The 19,734-nt window shown below is 39.9% G+C and overlaps 1 protein-coding gene across 1 annotated transcript in view; it reads left to right on the forward strand.

Annotated features, from left to right (window-relative positions):
• LOC132842121 (uncharacterized) overlaps positions 1–16,797 on the forward strand; it is a 28,623-nt gene extending 11,826 nt beyond the window's left edge. Inside the window, exon 3 of the mRNA XM_060864791.1 lies at positions 12,256–16,797. Coding sequence (XP_060720774.1) covers positions 12,256–13,130 — 875 coding nt within the window. The 3' untranslated portion in view covers positions 13,131–16,797. The remainder of the gene's footprint in view (positions 1–12,255) is intronic.
• Positions 16,798–19,734: the final 2,937 nt, after the last annotated feature.

Consider the following 19,734-nt stretch of genomic DNA (forward strand, 5'->3'; position numbering starts at 1 on the left):
AAGGAGGATAAGGACGGATGAGAGATTGGCTGATCTAGCAGCATGTAGTTTCTCAGAGACATCTAAAAGGGCTGTCTCTGTGGAATGAGCTGCTTTAAAGCCAGACTGGTTGGGGTCTTGGAGGTTGTTCTGTGAGAGATAGACAGACAGTTGATTAAAGACAACGCACACAGACACACACAGACACACACAGACACACACAGACACACACAGACACAGACACAGACACACACAAGGACTTTGTAATTCTTTATTTGTCTTTAAATATCTATGTATAGGTTTCCTTTTCTGGGGTTAAGTTTTGGAAACTCGCCTGTTTGTTGTGTCGGTCTTTCGGGTGGGTTTGGACAGCAGCCAACCGGAGCTCTGGATAGCGGCTGGCTTTAAAGCGCCAGCGCTGCGCCACACATGCGCAGTAAAACCGGAAGTCGGCGAGTTTATTTTGATGGAACATTTTTGGTTATTACTATTATTACGATTACTATTATTATTATTATTGCTATTGTTCTCATTATTACTGTTATTATTATTACTATTGTTATTATGTTTATTATTTATATATAATGTTATAACTCCTTTATATGGCTGGGTAAAAAATTCCAACCCCTCTGGGAGAAATGGTTGACTCCAGGGGGAGGGGTTTACCCTTTAAAAACCAGTCTCCCACTTCAGTTCGGGGTGGGGACGAAAGGTAGGTGGTTGGCAACAGCTAGACTGTGACTGGGTAGGAGATGGCGGAAGGAAGTGAGGAGACCGGAAGCGAGATGGGATTTGAAGAAGAAGGCGGGAGAGATAGAAGTGTTTGGAGTGTAATGCGATTGAGAAAACGGAAAAAAAAGGAGAAGGCGACATATAGTATAGATGAAACGGATCGTGAACAAGGTATGGCAACAGTAAGTAAACCACAAGATGAAGAGTATAAAGTGATTGTGACACTGTCTCAGGAGGGGTCGTCATTTGGTGAGTGGAATCCGATTCATTTGACGAAGTTGATATACAAATTGCTAGGCGAGGTCAAAAATGCAAAGGTATTAAGAAGTGGAGCACTGCTGATCTTCTGTAGGAATGAAAAACAACAAAAGAAAGCCATAGAACTGAGTACAATAGATGGCAGAAGAATAAAATGTGTTTTGACCGGAAATAAGTCGTTGATTCGAGGAGTTATCACAGGAATACCGGTAAATATCAATGAAGATGAAATTAAAGACAATGTAGCAGGGGCAAAGGTGCTGGAGGTAAAACGCCTTAAAACAACCAGAAACGGGGAGAAATGCGATAGCCTGTCTGTTATGATTAAGTTTGATAAAGCAAGACTTCCAAGTAAGTTATTCATAGGTTACATGAGCTACGAGGTCAGAACATACATCCCTCCCCCTCTGAGATGTTTTAAGTGCCAAAAATATGGCCATGTAGCAGCGGTCTGTAAGGGTAAACAAAGATGTGGTAGATGTTCAGGCGAACATGAGTATGGGAAATGTGGGGAAGGAGTTAAATTGAAATGCTGTAATTGTGGAGGGGAGCACAGTGCAGCCTACCGTGGATGTGAAGCTAGCAAGAGAGCAATGGAGGTGCAGCGGGTGAGATCGCTGCAAGGAATAACATACAGTATGCAGAAGCTGTAAAGAAAGTGTCTAAGGAAAAAGAAATCAATAAACCAGAACTCAAAGTAAATAACACTAAGTCTTGTGAGAAATGTGAAAAAATAGAGGAAAAGAAAGATATGTTAGTTATGGGAAAAAGTGAATTCGTGTTGTTTACGGTTGAGGTGATAAACTGCTCGGCACAAACAGACAGAAAGACAGAGAAGATCAAAATAATAGTTAAATCAGCGGAAAAATATCTAGGAATTAAAGGGCTTAGCTGTGAAGTAGTTGAAGAAATGATAGTGGCAGGAAGTGCAAATTTGGGCTGGTGGCTCTTTATGATATTAGCTATATTGCAATGGAACTCTAGAAGCCTTATAGCAAATGGACAGGAATTCAAGAGTTTTGTCTCAGAACTAGCAGATAGACCTCTTGTAATATGTGTGCAAGAAACATGGTTAAAGCCACAGTTAGACTTTGTATTGTATGGATATAATTTGATTAGGAGAGATAGAGTACTAGGAAAAGGTGGAGGTGTAGCAACTTTCGTTAAAAGTGGGGTAAGATATAAACTTATTAGTACAGGGAAAGAACAGGAATCTGTTGTAATTGAAGTATGGTCAGGGGAAGATAGCATAAAAATAGTCAATTTTTACAACCCTTGCAATAGATTAAGTGCTGATATATTGGAATCAGTTTGTGGGTCAGTGCAGGGCAAAATTGTGGTGTGTGGGGATTTTAATGCGCATAGTACACTATGGGGAAGTAAAAACACAGATATAAATGGATTAGCAATAGAGAAATTTATAGAGGATAAGGAGCTGGTGTGTATTAATGATGGAAAGGGCACGCGGTATAATAGTTCAGGTAATACAGAAAGTGCCATTGATCTAACACTGGTGTCAATTGGAATTGCAGGAATTAGTGCATGGGAAGTACTGAGTAGATCAACAGTGGGTAGTGATCACTATCCGATAATGACTAGAATTGGCATAGCGGTACACCAGGATGGGGTAGCGAAAATACCAAGGTGGAATTTAGATAAAGCTGACTGGCAGACATTTCAAGAAACTAGTATGTCTAAGTGTGTGGAACTATTGAGTAGAGATATAACAGATGTGGAGGTAATGAATAGTGTCGTAGTCGCGGCCATTATACAAGCAGCGGAAGAAACAATTCCGAAAAGCACAGGAAATAAGCAAGGAAAAAGCGTGCCGTGGTGGGATGAGAGCTGTAGAGTAGCAGTTAAAAAAAGAAACAAAGCATTTAAACAGCTTAAAGCTCATCACACGCTAGAAACTCTAGTTGGCTACAAAAGGGCACACGCAATAGTTAGGAGAACGATTAGGTCAGTCAAGTGCATGTATTAGAGACGGTATTGCAATAAAATTGGGAGTGAAACACAGTTGTCAGATATATGGGGAACAATCAGAAGCATGAGTGGATTACATAGAAAGGTGGACATGCCAGTGTTATGTAGTGATAATAAGAATGCCGTTAGTAATGCAGAAAAAGCAGAGCTTTTGGTAGAAACCTTCGTGAAAATCCACAGCTCTGGAAATTTATCCACTATAGATAAGCAGAATAGGACTCAGACACTGTTGGAAAACCCTGGAATTAAGGAGGGTAGTACTGTGTCAGGAGGAGATATGGACTTGCCGTTAACTATGTTCGAATTAAAAAGGGCTATCTTGAATGCAAGGCAAACAACACCAGGGAAAGATGCTATATGTTACACCATGTTAGGGCATATGAAGGATGTGGCATTGGAGGTAATATTAAGGCTAATTAACATGATATGGAATACAGGTAAAATCCCGCATGGCTGGAAACAGGCAGTGACAGTCCCAATACTCAAACCTGGTAAGAATGCTGTAGACCCGTCAAGCTATAGACCTATAGCATTAACATCACAATTAGGAAAGGTCATGGAAAGGATGGTAACAGACAGGTTAAGTTACCATATGGAAAACAAGGGTCTCTTTTCAGCGTATCAGTCTGGTTTTCGTAAGGGAAGGGGGACAATGGACTCTGTTTTGTGCTTGGAAGCAGAAGTTAGGAAAGCACAAACTAATAAGGAAAGTGTAATTGCTGTGTTCTTTGATGTCGAAAAAGCATATGGTATGTTGTGGAAGGATGGACTACTTATCAAACTTAGCAAATTAGGAATAAATGGAAAATTATTTGGTTGGATACTAGACTTCATGGACAGAAGAACTATAGAGGTTAAGGTTGGTACAGAGTATTCAAGTTATATTCAAGGCATATTGTGGAAAATGGTACCCCACAAGGTAGTGTCTGCAGCCCCATACTATTCAATATCATGATAAATGACATTTTTGATCAAGTAAGCGGAAATGTAGGTAAGTCACTTTATGCAGACGATGGAGCACTCTGGGTTAGGGGGCGAAATGTGGAATACTTAAGAAAGAAAATGCAAAATGCAATAGGGAAAGTTGAACAATGGACTTATAAATGGGGGTTTAAGCTATCAATTCAAAAAACTCAAGTTATACTGTATGCTTCTCTAAGCGCCATAAGGTAGTGCCACTGAAATTGTATGGACAAGATTTAGAACAAGTTAAAATGGTGAGATTTCTAGGAGTTGTTTTTGATGAGAGGCTGACTTGGTGTCAACATATTAATACCGTCAGAAATAAATGCAAAAAGATTAACAACTTGTTGAGATGTCTGTCAGGGCAAGACTGGGGAGCGAGTAGAGCATCGCTAATAAGCATTTATCAGGCTCTCATGAGAACTGCCACAGACTATGGTTGTTTAGCGTATATGTCGGCATCAGATTCCAACCTTAGAAAGCTTGATGTGGAGCAGGCACAGGCTCTCCGGATTTGTACTAGGGCATTTAAAACGTCGCCAGTAACTGCATTACAGGTGGAGGCAGGAGAGATGCCGCTAAGTATTAGGAGGGTCAAGATTATGTTGGCATATTGGACTAATCTGCAAGGACATAATATGATGCACCCAACAAAAACTGTCTTGCAAGACTGCGCAGAGCATAGTACAAGAAATCTTTGCAGTTTTGGGTGGGTTGGGAATGCTAAGGCTCAAAATGCAGGTCTCAGTCAGCTGCGAATTGGACCCACTGTGACCATGTCAGCGATACCACCCTGGAAATTTATACAACCAGCTGTAAATATAAACCTACAACAAATAATAAAAGAAAATGCAAAAAGAATGCCAGAGTGGTTAATAGTTCAAAACTATGTTAAGAAATACCAAGAGGAACTATTCATATTTACAGATGGGTCAAAACAGCCAGAAACAGGCCGAACTGGTGCAGCATTTTTTATTCCCAGGTATGAAGTAGCAGTCAAGAAGAGGACAACAGATTACCTGTCAGTCTACACTGTGGAGTTAGCAGCAATTTTACTGTCATTAGGGTGGGTGGAGGTCAATAATCCGGACACAGATGTCATTATAGCCTCAGACTGTCTATCAGCATTATCAAGCATTCAGTCAGGGAGAGCATCATTTAGACAAGACCTCATTCATCAAGTACTCCGCTTGCTTCTCATACTTCACAATAAAAGAATAGGGGTCTCCTTCCTTTGGGTCCCTGCCCATGTAGGGGTGGAAGGAAATGAAATTGTGGATATACTAGCAAAAAACTCTACAAAGCAGGAAACAGTTGGTGTGCACATACCAATAAGTAGGGCAGAGGTCAAAACTATCATAAAGCAACACTCACTTAAAGTATGGCAGGAATATTGGAACACAGCGGATACAGGACGTCACTTATACAATATACAAAACCAGGTAGCCACAAGCATGAGGAAGGGCAGAAGCCCAAGGGACGAGATGCTAATCTCACGGCTTAGACTGGGTCACACTGGTTTAAATGCAACACTGTACAGAATAGGAAGACATCCCACTGGACTATGCACTGAATGTAAAGTACTAGAGACAGTAAAGCATATACTGTTAGACTGTAAAAAGTATGAAGAAGATAGGGCAGAGTTAAAGGCACGCATGGATGGACAAAGCATGACGCTTGAACGTTTATTAGGTAAAGCGTCTATGGGAATACACAAATTAGTGATTTTGTTTTTGAAAAATACTGGGTTAAGTGAAAGAATCTTTTTTTTTTTTTTTTTTTTTTTTAAATTTATTTATTTTTCTTTCTCTTCTCTTTTTGTCCTTTGATGTCATTCTACTGCCCACACTCCAGTCTAGTAGGTGGCGGTAATGCACCTTTAAGCTGAGTTGCCAACCGCCATAAAACTCAAAAGAAGAAGAAGAAGAAGTTCGGTGTGGGAGTGGTAGGAGTGTGAAGTGGAGTTTTGGAATTGGAAGCTAGTCAAGTAAATGCACAATTGTAGGTGCTGTATGCTTGTACATAGTTTTCTTTATTTTCTCAGATGTTCTTTGGTTTTTCTTTATTTTTCCACTTTCTGGGGAGTTGTAAATATTTTGGACTTTGCACTCGAGCACATTGTAAATACAATAAACACCACTTTAACATCACAGCGAGTATTGCCATCATTTGGGTGGAAGGCGAACCCGTAAGGCCGCTCTACCACAAAGATCTGTGAAGAACTAGCAAAGTATGCACCAGAAGGGGAATGTGAAGAAGCCAAGACAAATGAGTTGATTAAATTGATCAGAAACCTGAATGAATCAGCTCGCAGTTTTGACAGCAAAAGTAAATCTGTCACAAATTCTCCTGCTCTGACTCCAAAACTACCAATGATGTACAGTATAAAGAAGAAAGTAAACCTGGGAAGGTGAAAGCTTCACAAAGGGCATCAGATAATGCCAGGTTCCGGATAGAGCAGAGCCGCGCTCAACTGGACAAGACCAGAGAGAGTTATGAGAAGAGTGTAGAGAACATGGAAAAGAACCAAAAGGAGCTGACTGACATCCTGATCACCATGAGGAGGTGTGAGTTCAAAGAGATAGACTTTAACAAAACTATAGAAATGTTAGTTAAAGGTATGGATGCCATGGGGAGAGTGAAGGAGCAGTGGGAGAATATGGTGCACTTCTTTCAGATGGTGTCCAACATTGTGAAAATCAGTCTGTAAAAATCAGTCCTTAAAAATTTTGTATCCACATCTGAGAAGACACAGAAGCTTTCCTACAACGCAAAGCTCTTCTCCAAAGATCTGCTCTACAATCAAGCCTTTCAAGCCACTAATATCACCAACCTTGTCAACATGATCTCTACAACCTACACTGAGGTGTCCACCAAACATATCATGGATCGTGTCAGCACTCTGGGAAAACTGATGGTCATGGACAAGGAAAAGCCAGAGTTTCAGTTTGAGGTTGATCAGTTACGGAACGCCTGTGATGGGGCTCAGAAAGCCATCTCAGAAAGCCATCCAAAAGAACAAGAAGGAGTTTGAAGAGAAGTGTCTTGCAAGACAGAATAAGATTGATAAAGAGTCATCAGCCATTCTCGCTGCTGCTGCTCCAGAAGAGATAAAGAGCATTCAAGCAGCTGTTAAAAGTGGATTCACAGAAGAAGATGAATCAGCCTACGCCTGAATAAACAAAAACTTTAATATTATATCCAATAAAGCTCCTAAAGTATAAAACAAGTGCCTTACACTGTAATTAGCACAGTGTTCATATTCAACTTCTTCTCACATGTGTTCATAAATATCATATTAGCATCATATCATTCATTTTTGTCACTTTTAATTAATTTGCTTTTTTCTAATTACATTTATATTACAAATATAATACACACATGTAATATTCTTGTGTGTGTTAATATATGTGTATGTATTAATGCTCTGTCTTAACAGCAAAGTGACAAATTTATTCTGCACTTCAAACTATTCTCTAATACACAATATAACGTATATCTTTTTCTATTAGCTTTGCATTTAACAAAAATAAAGATTTCTTACTTATGTGTATTATTTAGTACTCAGTAGTTTCTTAAGTGATAAATTTCTAAAATGATAAAAAGTCGTTTACTTCACCTCCTTCTTCAGGTTTACAATTATAAAGACTAAACTCTTATAAATGGATGTTTTTATTATTTTTTCAGTGTTAGTGTTGATGTTAAATTGGTCCTCTATCACTGTACCAACCCAAATGAAAAATCCAGAAAAATCCAGAAAAACCCAGAAAAATCCACTAGAAGATTCTGACAAAAAAATAATTGCCTTACAATTTGGATTTGTTTGTTTGCACTTTGCCAGAATAAACGCTTTCTGTAATTTCATTCATTTTGTCTACTTTTCTGATTTCCCCTTGGGGATTAATAAAGTTCTCCACTAATAATACTTTGTTGTAACACTTGTTAAGCTATTGTAAGAGGGACTATACACTCTCAGATGAACCTCCAGTCTCCTGCGAATGGGTCCATCAGAATAATGCAGGCATTCATTAAAATATGGAACTTTTCCTACTTTTATTAGTTAGCGTTCACAACTTATTACACAATTTCCTGCACATACTTTACCTGCACGTACAACGACTCATACGTCAGCACACCAAATCCTAATAACACAATTACCTCCATAGACTAAATAAACACACAAAAATAAATCTCACACTGTCGTTATGGCAACATTTACCTGTATGTAGAAATGTTGAGGAATGTTGATAGTTAAACAGTTTACTGCCAAATTAAACAAATAGACAAACCTATCACAAAAAGGGGTGGTGGGGGTGTGGTGGGTTAGAGGTTAGGGTTAGGGTACAGACAGCAGGTCAGATTTTTTATATTGTTTGTCCGTCTATTATAGTCACATTTGCTTACACTTTTACATTACACTGTTGCTAAAGTAGGGGGGCACGGTGGTTTAGTGGTTAGCACGTTCGCCTCACACCTCCAGGGTCGGGGTTTGATTCCCGCCTCCACCTTGTGTGTGTGGAGTTTGCATGTTCTCCCCGTGCCTTGGGGGTTTCCTCCGGGTACTCCGGTTTCCTCCCCCGGTCCAAAGACATGCATGGTAGGTTGATTGGCATCTCTGGAAAATTGTCCCTAGTGTGTGATTGCGTGAGTGAATGAGAGTGTGTGTGTGCCCTGAATGAATGAATGAATGAATGTTGCTAAAGTAATAGTGCAAGTGTTTGTGTGTGTGTGTGTGTGTGTGTCTGCATGCATGTCTGCGATACTGTGTTTGTCTCATATTGAGAAATGTTGCCATACAGCACCCTCTGCTGTTACCTTATGTTGTGATTCTGTTTGCTTGCTTATTTATTTATTTGTTTGTTTGTTTGTTTGTTTATGTATTTATTAGTAAAAAATCTGCACTAAATATAATTCAATAAATATCTTTAGTAAGGTTCCAGTAATCCATGTCCTTAGCTTGTCTTCAGCAAACTGTTTGCAGGCTTTCTTGTGCATCATCTTTAGAAGAGGCTTCCTTCTGGGACGACAGCCATGCAGACCATTGATGCAGTGTGCAGTGTATGGTCAGAGCACTGACAGGGTGACACCCCACCCCTTCAACATCTGGCAGCATTCATACATCTATTTCCCAAACACAACCTCTGGATATGACGCTGACCATCTGCACAACTTCTTTGGTGGACCATGGCGAGGCCTGTTCTGTGTGGAACCTGTCCTGTTAAACCGCTGCATGGTCTTGGCCACCGTGCTGCAGTTTAGATATTAATGGCTGTGTGTTGAGTCATTTTGAGGGGACAGCAAATTTACAATATTATACCAGCTGAACACTCACTACTTTACATTGTAGTAAAGTGTAATTTCCTCAGTGTTGTCACATGAAAAGATATAATAAAATATTTACAAAAATGTGAGAAGTGTAATCACTTCTGTCAGATACTGTATATTCATTGTCCATGGCTTTGGAGCTAAAACAGTTCCATAAATACACAAGTCTGCTTTTAAATATTCAGTAAACTATATTATACACGTCATCTGTCACTCACATACATGAACAATGTTTCTTATGTCACTGGCTGCTTTGTTACGACATTAATTCAGCTAAATTCAGTTCAGTTTTATTTGTATAACACTTTTATCAGCAGACATTGTCTCAAAGTAGCTTAACAGAAATATATTAGGATTTAATTTATTAATTTAGAAATGTATAATTTATCTCTGCATGAACATAAAGCTCCATAAAGCAAAGAAAGGAAACACAGAACTTATATAAAGTGACAAATTGGAAAATACAAAGGAGGCGTTTAATAATCAAAAGAAAGAAATTAAGCAAACAATAGAAGTTCATGCACTTGGTAAGGCTGCCCTCTGGTGGTCTGTGGCGGAATTCAATTCAAATCAAATTTTTCTGTATGACGCTTTTAACAGTTGACATTGTCTCAAATCAGCTTTAGAGAACATAAACATAAAACAAAAGTTTAATATAAAGATTAATATAATACAAACATTCAAGATAAATATTAGATATATTTAAATGTATCAGAATTGTCCGTGGTGGGCGTGACACGAAGTCTATTTTTGCTTTTCACTGATAGAGACTGCAAAATCTGTTTGTGGTGATTGTAGTCCTAAAGCCATCATGTAATGCCCAAGGTGCTCATTCACAGTACCCTGGTGTTCCTCACGTCAACTACATTACTCGTGTGTGTGTGCGTTTGTGTGTGTGTAAGAGTGTGTGTGTTATTAAGGTTATTATAAAGAATAATATAAAGATTAATATAATACAAAATTCTAGATTATATTATACTTTTATTTAAATGTGTATGTATTTATCCCCAATGAGCAAGTCTGAGGTGACTCAGGTGACTGTGGGGAGGAAAAACTCCCTAGAATTAAGGGAAGAAACCTTGAGAGGATCCAGACTCAAAGAAGAACCTCATCCTCATATGGGTGACACTGGAGGGTGTGATTATAAATATACAGTCTGATAAATGTTGTATTGATGTAAAAGATCACATGGAGTTCACATCTCCTCTTTAGTATCGCAAAGACTAACTGGAGCTGGTAGATCTCTAGATGTCTCAGGATTCTCACAGAGTTGGCCTCATCTCAGTGTAGGTCCAAAATGTTCATGGCTCAGAAGACGATCGGAAATGGTACAATGTCTGGATGCCTCGGGATGTGTAGAAAGAGAGAAGCAGTGGAGAGGGATTAACGTAGCTGCTGTTCATAATATTAGCAAGTCTGATTTATTAGTGCACAATATTATGGGATGTATTATGTGTATGCCTGACTAAAGAGATGAGTTTTTAATCTACATGTAAACTAGGAAAGTGTGTCTGAGCCCCGAACACTATCAGGAAGACTGTTCCTGTCAGCGAAAGCATTTTGGACTAACTGTAGCCTATTTATTAAAGATGCAGGACAACCACCTAGTAATGCATTACAATAGTCCAGTCTAGAGGTCATGAAAGCATGAACTAGCTTCTCAGCATCAGATACAGACAGGATGTTTCTCAGCTTGGCAATATTTCTAAGGTGGAAGAAGGCTGTGTTTGTAATATGGTGATATGTTTTTCAAAATAAAATCAAAATAACCTGAACCATAGACAGGGAAATAAACCACAGGAAAACTAACACCTTGACAAGCCAAAGGTAAAAACAAGGACAAAAGAAAGACGAGGACTCTGCAAAGTCACATGCAAGGCCAACGATCACAAAAGCTGTTCTGGGAACACCACGAAACGTTTCGTAACTTTGTTCAGGAAATATTTTTATGGCTTCTAAGGAACTAACAGACTAATTCCAGCTCATTTGTTCGTTATCAAGCTGGAGCGGTATGTGTGTGTTTGTTTACAAAAAATGTGTAGAACAAGCTGTCAGGTTAGATGAGGGGATGGGTCTGTTTGGGCAGACAGGTTCTGGTGAACTGGGTGTGCTGGGCTGACTGGTGTAAGTGGATATGCTAAGACTTGTGCTGCAGGTAGGCGTGACAGTATCGGGTGGTTGGTATGCAGTTAGGTTTTTTGTTGAATTAATCTTTCGAGCACAAAAGGCACCTAAATGTTTAAACAACATGCAGGTAATTTTTTAGATTTAATTGTGTGACAAGGTCAACTGCCTGATGGGTAAGACACCCTACAAACTCGCCAGTGAAATATAATAATTGTATCAAAGCTGACAGATCTATGTTTTGTTGAACTGAATATTGTATTGTTTTTATTTTTACTGGTATTTCTTTTTCATTATCATTATTTTTCTTCTTGTAATGTTTTTAATGTCTGTGTTATGGCCATTCATATGGACTGTATTAATAAGGAGTAGTTTTGTAAGATTTTTATATTTACATTTTCAGCAGCAGCTAGCATTTTCAGCAGCAGCGGCGTTTTCAGCAGCAGCGGATTTGGAGCTCTCGCATTCATTTGTTTGCTTGGCTGAGTATCTTTACTCAATTGCGATTTATCTTGAGCTAAACTCTAACTCCTTACCCTTCGATACCTTTATTTATTTGTTTTCCCAGTGCCCGCTGCTAGCTGGTTAGCTGGTTAGCATCGCTAGCTAGTACACACTACACTCTGACTCCCTATTTTTTACACAGGACGAACACATCAGCAATACTTCTTAAAACCTAGAATAATCGTGCGATATACATTTCGATATTGCTACATCCTATTTATTTGTTTTCCCAGCATCCGCCTCTAGCCGGCTAGCATAACTAGCTGTTAGCCGAGTTCCGCTAGTACACCTTTTTCACACCAATTATCTCTGTTGAACTTTAATTATCTCTGTTGTACTTGCTATATAACACCATGTCGGTTACGTCTCTGCCTTTGAGTGCAGGTGAGGACACGTTCGAGCTGCACTCGGTGGAACTGGAGCTGGAGGCTGTGGAGAAGCAGATCCGCGACCTACAGGTGAAGCAGGCCGAGCTGCGGGAGCGGAAAGCAGCGCTGGAAGCCCCCCGGTCTCAGGTAAACTCCCGGCATTTAATTACTACTCCCTCCACCTCTACTCCGTGTGTTTCTTTGTCCAGGCCCAACGCACCCAGGAAGTGGCCTGGCCAGGGGCAGTTCACTCCGGCGCCGGGGCACCGCGGATCCTGGGTGCAGCAGCGGAGGACACGTGCCAGCCCCCGGTCGAGGACCTCTCCCCCTCCACCACCGCCGGTCTTCGAGATCCCCACCCGGAACCGCTTCGCCCCCCTTCGTGAGACGGACCGCGACACTGTGATCATCGGAGACTCCATCGTCCGCCACGTCCGTGCTACTGTGGCTAAAGGTAAGGCTCGCACTCACTGCTTACCTGGTGCCCGTGTTCTTGATGTCGCTGCACAGGTACCTAGGGTCGTGAGCAGAAACACCGGAGCTGTGGTTCTTCACGTCGGCTCGAACGACACCAGCCTGAGGCAGTCGGAGATCCTGAAGAGAGACTTCAAGACCCTGGTGGAGACGGTTCGCAGCACAGCGCCCACGGCGAGGATCATCCTGTCCGGGCCACTTCCAACGTACCAGCGAGGAATTGAAAGCTTCAGTAGACTTTTTGCTTTTAATGAATGGCTTCAGTCATGGTGTCAGGCTCAGAATCTACTCCTTATTGATAATTGGAATGTTTTCTGGGAGCGTCCTAGGCTGTTCCGCGCTGACGGCCTGCACCCCAGCAGAGTTGGAGCGGAGATCCTCTCGGACCACATCTCCAGGGCGCTGCACACCTTCTGACTGGTAAACTACGCCTTAAATTTAAATTTCAATAGCCATCCTTCACCTCAACACATCGATACAAATGCACACATACCTCTCCCCATAGAAACTGTGTCTGTTCCCCGAGCAGTGAGATTAAAAAGTAATTATGTAAGACGTTCTTGAAATAATCTTACTGTAATTAGACTAGAAAAATGCCAAAGAAACAAACAAAAACAGTTCCTAAAATTTGGGCTTCTGAACATTAGATCACTTACACCCAAAGCACTTATCGTAAATGAAATAATCTCAGACAATAGCCTTACTGTATTCTGCCTCACCGAAACCTGGATTAAACCAAATGACTACATCGGTCTAAATGAGTCTACACCATCAGGTTATATCTATAAGCACGAGCCTCGTCAGACTGGTCGTGGAGGTGGTGTCGCCACTATCTTTAGTGATTGCCTTACGGTTACCCAGAGAACACAGCATAGATTTAAGTCTTTTGAAGTGCTTGTCCTTAATATTACACTATCGCACACGCACACGGAAAAATCCCTGATGTCTCTTGCGCTAGCGACCGTGTATAGACCACCAGGGCCCTACACCGATTTTCTTAGAGAATTCACAGATTTTCTTTCTGACATATTGGTTAACTTTGATAAAGCATTAATTGTAGGAGATTTTAACATTCATGTTGACGACACAAATGATGCGCTAGGACTCACATTCATGGACTTACTAAACTCACTTGGGCTTAAACAAAACGTCACTAGAGCAACTCACCATCGTAATCATACACTAGATTTAATAATATCACACAGAATAGATGTCACTGATATAGATATCATTCCTCAAAGTGATGATATCACAGACAATTATCTCATAATGTACACACTACCTGTAGAACAGGCTAACTGTGTCTCACCACGTTATCGACTCGGTAGAACTATTATTCCGACCACTAAAGACAGATTCACAAATAACCTGCCTGATCTGTCTGGACTTCTTACTGCACCCTTAAACACAGACGATCTAGATGAAATTACTAACAGCATAGGCGCTATATTCACTAGCACATTAGACACTGTTGCCCCAATCAGATTACAGAAGGTTAGAGATAAAACGCTTGCACCGTGGTATAATAGTCATACCCACACCCTCAAGAGAGAGACCCGTAACCTCGAGCGAAAGTGGAGAAAAACTAAATTGGAGGTTTTTAGAATTGCGTATAAGGAAAGTATGTCCAGCTATAGACAGGCTCTAAAAGCTGCCAGGGTCGAACACCTGAGCAAACTCATAGAAAATAACCAGAACAATCCCAGGTTTTTATTTAGCACAGTGGCTAGATTAACAAAAAACCAAAAATCTGAACACACTGTTTCATCACAGTTCAGTAGTGACGATTTTATGAGATTCTTCACTGATAAAATCGGAAGTATCAGGAATAAAATAGGTGACGCTCAACATATAAGAGCAATTAGCGTCCCGGTCTCACCTAAGGTTCTAAACACACAACTACATTGCTTTACAAGTACAGGTCAGGAAGAGTTAGTTAAACTTATTACTACAGCTAAATCAACAACTTGTTCACTAGACCCCATTCCAACTAAACTACTGAAAGAAGTGTTATATAAAGCCGGTGAGCCTCTCCTTAATATCATTAACTCCTCGTTATCTTTAGGTTACGTCCCTAAATCCTTCAAGTTGGCAGTTATTAGGCCACTCATTAAGAAACCTAATTTAGATCCTAATGAACTTTCAAATTACAGACCTATTTCACACCTTCCGTTTATGTCTAAAATACTAGAAAAGGTTGTGTCTGTTCAACTGAGCTCCTTCTTACAGGAGAACAATATCCTCGAAGAGTTTCAGTCAGGTTTCAGGCCCCATCATAGCACAGAAACTGCTCTTGTTAAAGTTACAAATGACTTGTTCTTAGCTTCGGACAAAGACTGTATGTCACTATTAGTTCTACTTGACCTTAGTGCTGCATTCGACACTATAGATCACAACATTCTCCTAGATCGCTTACAAAATTACACAGGTATTCATGGACAGGTTTTAAGTTGGTTTAGATCCTATCTGTCTGATCGATACCATTTTGTAGAACTAGATGGTGAACCCTCCAGTTTACTACCAGTTAACCATGGGGTCCCTCAAGGATCAGTTCTAGGACCCCTGCTTTTCTCGATATACATGTTTCCATTAGGGAACATTATTAGAAGACATGGGATTCGTTTCCATTGTTATGCTGACGACACACAGTTATACATCTCATCAAAACCAGATGAAATAACTAAATTGTCCAAATTAACTCAATGCCTTAGAGAGATAAAAGACTGGATGAGCTGTAATTTTCTGTTGTTAAACTCTGATAAGACAGAAATACTAATTATAGGCCCAAAAACCAGTACACAGAAACTCTCACAACTTAATTTCCAATTAGAGGGATGTACTGTTACTAGTAGCTCGACAGTGAAAGACCTGGGTGTTATATTAGACAGCAACTTGTCTTTTGAAAATCATGTCGCCCAAACCACAAAAACAGCCTTCTTTCACCTTAGAAATATTGCCAAGCTGAGAAACATCCTGTCTGTATCTGATGCTGAGAAGCTAGTTCACGCTTTCATGACCTCTAGACTGGACTATTGCAATGCATTACTAGGTGGTTGTCCTGCATCTTTAATAAATAGGCTACAGTTAGTCCAAAATGCAGCTGCCAGAGTTCTCACTAGGACAAGAAAGTATGACCATATAACCCCAATTTTATCATCTCTACACTGGCTACCTGTTAAGTTTAGAATTGATTACAAACTGCTGCTACTTACAGTACGTACAAGGCTCTTAATGGTTTAGCTCCCATGTATCTAACTAGTCTTCTAACACGTTACAATCCTTCACGCTCTCTGAGATCACAAAACTCAGGACTTCTGGTAGTTCCCAGAATATCTAAGTCTACTAAAGGCGGAAGAGCGTTCTCTTATTTAGCTCCCAAACTCTGGAATAGTCTTCCTGATAGTGTTCGGGGCTCAGACACACTTTCACAGTTTAAATGTAGATTAAAAACTCATCTCTTTAGTCAGGCGTACACATAATACATCCCATAATATTGTGCACTATTACACTAGACTTGCACATTCTTATGAACAGCAGATATGTTAATCCCTCTGCACTGCTCTTCTCTTCTCTTTTTCTACCCATGCTGAGACACCCATGCTATGATCGTCTTCCGTGCAATGAAATTTTTGGACCTCCACTGAGACAAGGCTGACTCTGTGAGAATCCTGAGACATCTACAGATCTACCGGCTCCAGTTGGACTCTGTGATACTTGTATATTTGTAACCACACCATCTAGTGTCACCCATATGAGGATGGGTTCCCCTTGAGTCTGGTTCCTCTCAAGGTTTCTTCCTTTGCCAATCTAAGGGAGTTTTTCCTTGCCACTGCTGCCTGAGCCTCCTCAGACTTGCTCATTGGGGACAAATACATATACACACATACATACATACATACACACTGTGAACTATATATATCTTGAATTTTTATTGTATTAATTCTTTATATTACTCCTTATGTTTATCTTTTGTTCTGTGTTTATGTTCTGTAAAGCTGCTTTGTGACAATGTCCATTGTAAAAAGCGCTATACAAATGAAGTTGAATTGAATTGAATTGAATTACATTTATGGCATTTGTCAGACATCTTTATCCAGTTTATACTTTATACTTTTGATATCGCTGTCAATGGACACATCAATACTAGTTCACTAGGTTATGGACTAAGAGTACCATCAGTCTAAAACTGTCTGGGGAGATAATATAGCAGGAAAAGCACAGACAACCCCATGTAAAAATAAATTGCTAATGTGAAAGTTAGTGTGTAGATGTTTTGGTGGAGTTAGAATTCCAATCAGAATCTGGTTCAAAATATTTCAGTCAGTAATTGAACTCATTCAATTGAATTGAATTGAACTCCAAAACTTCTGTAATAAAGCTCTGAACTACCAAGAACTGAATGTTGAAAGATCCCCTTTCTACCACTTCATCCTGAGACTTACTGGCCCATCTGCATCTGACCAGCAAAACACTTTAACATCAAGAGACACAATCCGACATAGATTAGATAGATTATTGGACAGAACTAACCTAATATCAAACAAAACTTGAAACCTGTCTGGCCATAAATTGACAATACACTGTGGCAACGTACATCACCACAGTAAACAACCCAACACTGAGGAAGAACCTGACAAAATAAAGGCTGGCTGAGGACAAGAGGAGATCTGACAAATACAGCAGCTCTAAAGACAATATACTATGTTCCAGCTGTGACCTCTGAGCAGTAGAGACAGAGCTGCATTTAATAACCCAATGCAATAGATATATACTACTTCCAGTCATTAGGAGACACAATCCCTGGGTTATAGAGCTAGAGTAGAATAGATAATCAAACTGTGCTGCTGAGAGAAAATAAGGAAATATGTGACTGCCACTACCTCGAGCCTCATGTTCCACATACATAACATGTATATAGGTCCAAAATCTTCATGGCTCAGAAGACGATCGGAGATGGTACAATTTCTGGATGCCTCGGGATGGGTAGAAAGAGAGAAGCAGTGGAGAAGGACTAACATATGTGCTGTTCATAATATTAGCAAGTCAGATGTATTAGAGCACAATATTATGGGATGTATTACTGTATGTGTACGCCTGACAAAAGAGATGAGGTGTCTGAGCCCCGAACACTATCAGGAAGACTGTTCCAGAGTTTGGGAGCTAAATAAGAAAACGCTCTACCACCTTTAGTAGACTTAGATATTCTGGGAACTACCAGAAGTCCTGAGTTTTGTGATCTCAGAGAGCGTGAAGGATTGTAACGTGTTAGAAGACTAGTTAGATACATGGGAGCTAAACCATTAAGAGCCTTGTACATAAGTAGCAGCAGTTTGTAATCGATTCTTAACTTAACAGGTAGCCAGTGTAGAGATGATAAAATTGGGGTTATATGGTCATACTTTCTTGTCCTAGTGAGAACTCTGGCAGCTGCATTTTGGACTAACTGTAGCCTATTTATTAAAGATGCAGGACAACCACCTAGTAATGCATTACAATAGTCCAGTCTAGAGGTCATGAAAGCATGAACTAGTTTCTCAGCATCAGATACAGACAGGATGTTTCTCAGCTTGGCAATATTTCTAAGGTGGAAGAATGCTGTGTTTGTGATATGTTTTTCAAAATAAAATCAAAATAACCTGAAACATAGACAGGGAAATAAACCACGGGAAAACTAACACCTTGACAAGCCAAAGGTAAAAACAAGGACAAAAGAAAGACGAGGACTCTGCAAAGTCACATGCAAGGCCAACGATCACAAAAGCTGTTCTGGGAACACCACGAAACGTTTCGTAACTTTGTTCAGGAAATATTTTTATGGCTTCTAAGGAACTAACAGACTAATTCCAGCTCATTTGTTCGTTATCAAGCTTGAGCGGTATGTGTGTGTTTGTTTACAAAAAATGTGTAGAACAAGCTGTCAGGTTAGATGAGGGGATGGGTCTGTTTGGGCAGACGGGTTCTGGTGAACTGGGTGTGCTGGGCTGAATGGTGTAAGTGGATATGCTAAGACTTGTGCTGCAGGTAGGCGTGACAGTATCGGGTGGTTGGTATGCAGTTAGGTTTTTTTGTTGAATTAATCTTTCGAGCACAAAAGGCACCTAAATGTTTAAACAACATGCAGCTAATTTTTTAGATTTAATTGTGTGACAGGGTCAACTGCCTGATGGGTCAGACACCCTACAAACTCGCCAGTGAAATATACTAATTGTATCAAAGCTGACAGATCTATGTTTTGTTGAACTGAATATTGTATTGTTTTATTTTTACTGGTATTATTTTTCATTATCATTATTTTTCTTCTTGTAATGGTTTTAATGTCTGTGTTATGGCCATTCATATGGACTGTATTAATAAGGAGTAGTTTTGTAAGATTTTTATATTTACATTTATGGCATTTGTCAGACATCTTTATCCAGTTTATACTTTATACTTTTGATATCGCTGTCAATGGACACATCAATACTAGTTCACAAGGTTATGGACTAAGAGTACCATCAGTCTAAAACTGTCTGGGGAGATAATATAGCAGGAAAAGCACAGACAACCCCATGTAAAAATAAATTGCTAATGTGAAAGTTAGTGTGTAGATGTTTTGGTGGAGTTAGAATTCCAATCAGAATCTGGCTCAAAATATTTCAGTCAGTAATTGAACTCATTCAATTGAATTGAATTGAACTCCAAAACTTCTGTAATAAAGCCCTGAACTACCAAGAACTGAATGTTGAAAGATCCCCTTTCTACCACTTCATCCTGAGACTTACTGGCCCATCTGCATCTGACCAGCAAAACACTTTAACATCAAGACACACACAATCCGACATAGATTAGATAGATTATTGGACAGAACTAACCTAATCCCAAACAAAACTTGAAACCTGTCTGGCCATAAATTGACAATACACTGTGGCAACGTACATCACCACAGTAAACAACCCAACACTGAGGAAGAACCTGACAAAATAAAGGCTGGCTGAGGACAAGAGGAGGTCTGACAAACACAGCAGCTCTAAAGACAAAACTG

The sequence above is a fragment of the Tachysurus vachellii genome, chromosome 3 (genome assembly GCF_030014155.1).
Source record: "Tachysurus vachellii isolate PV-2020 chromosome 3, HZAU_Pvac_v1, whole genome shotgun sequence".
Lineage (NCBI taxonomy): Eukaryota > Metazoa > Chordata > Actinopteri > Siluriformes > Bagridae > Tachysurus > Tachysurus vachellii.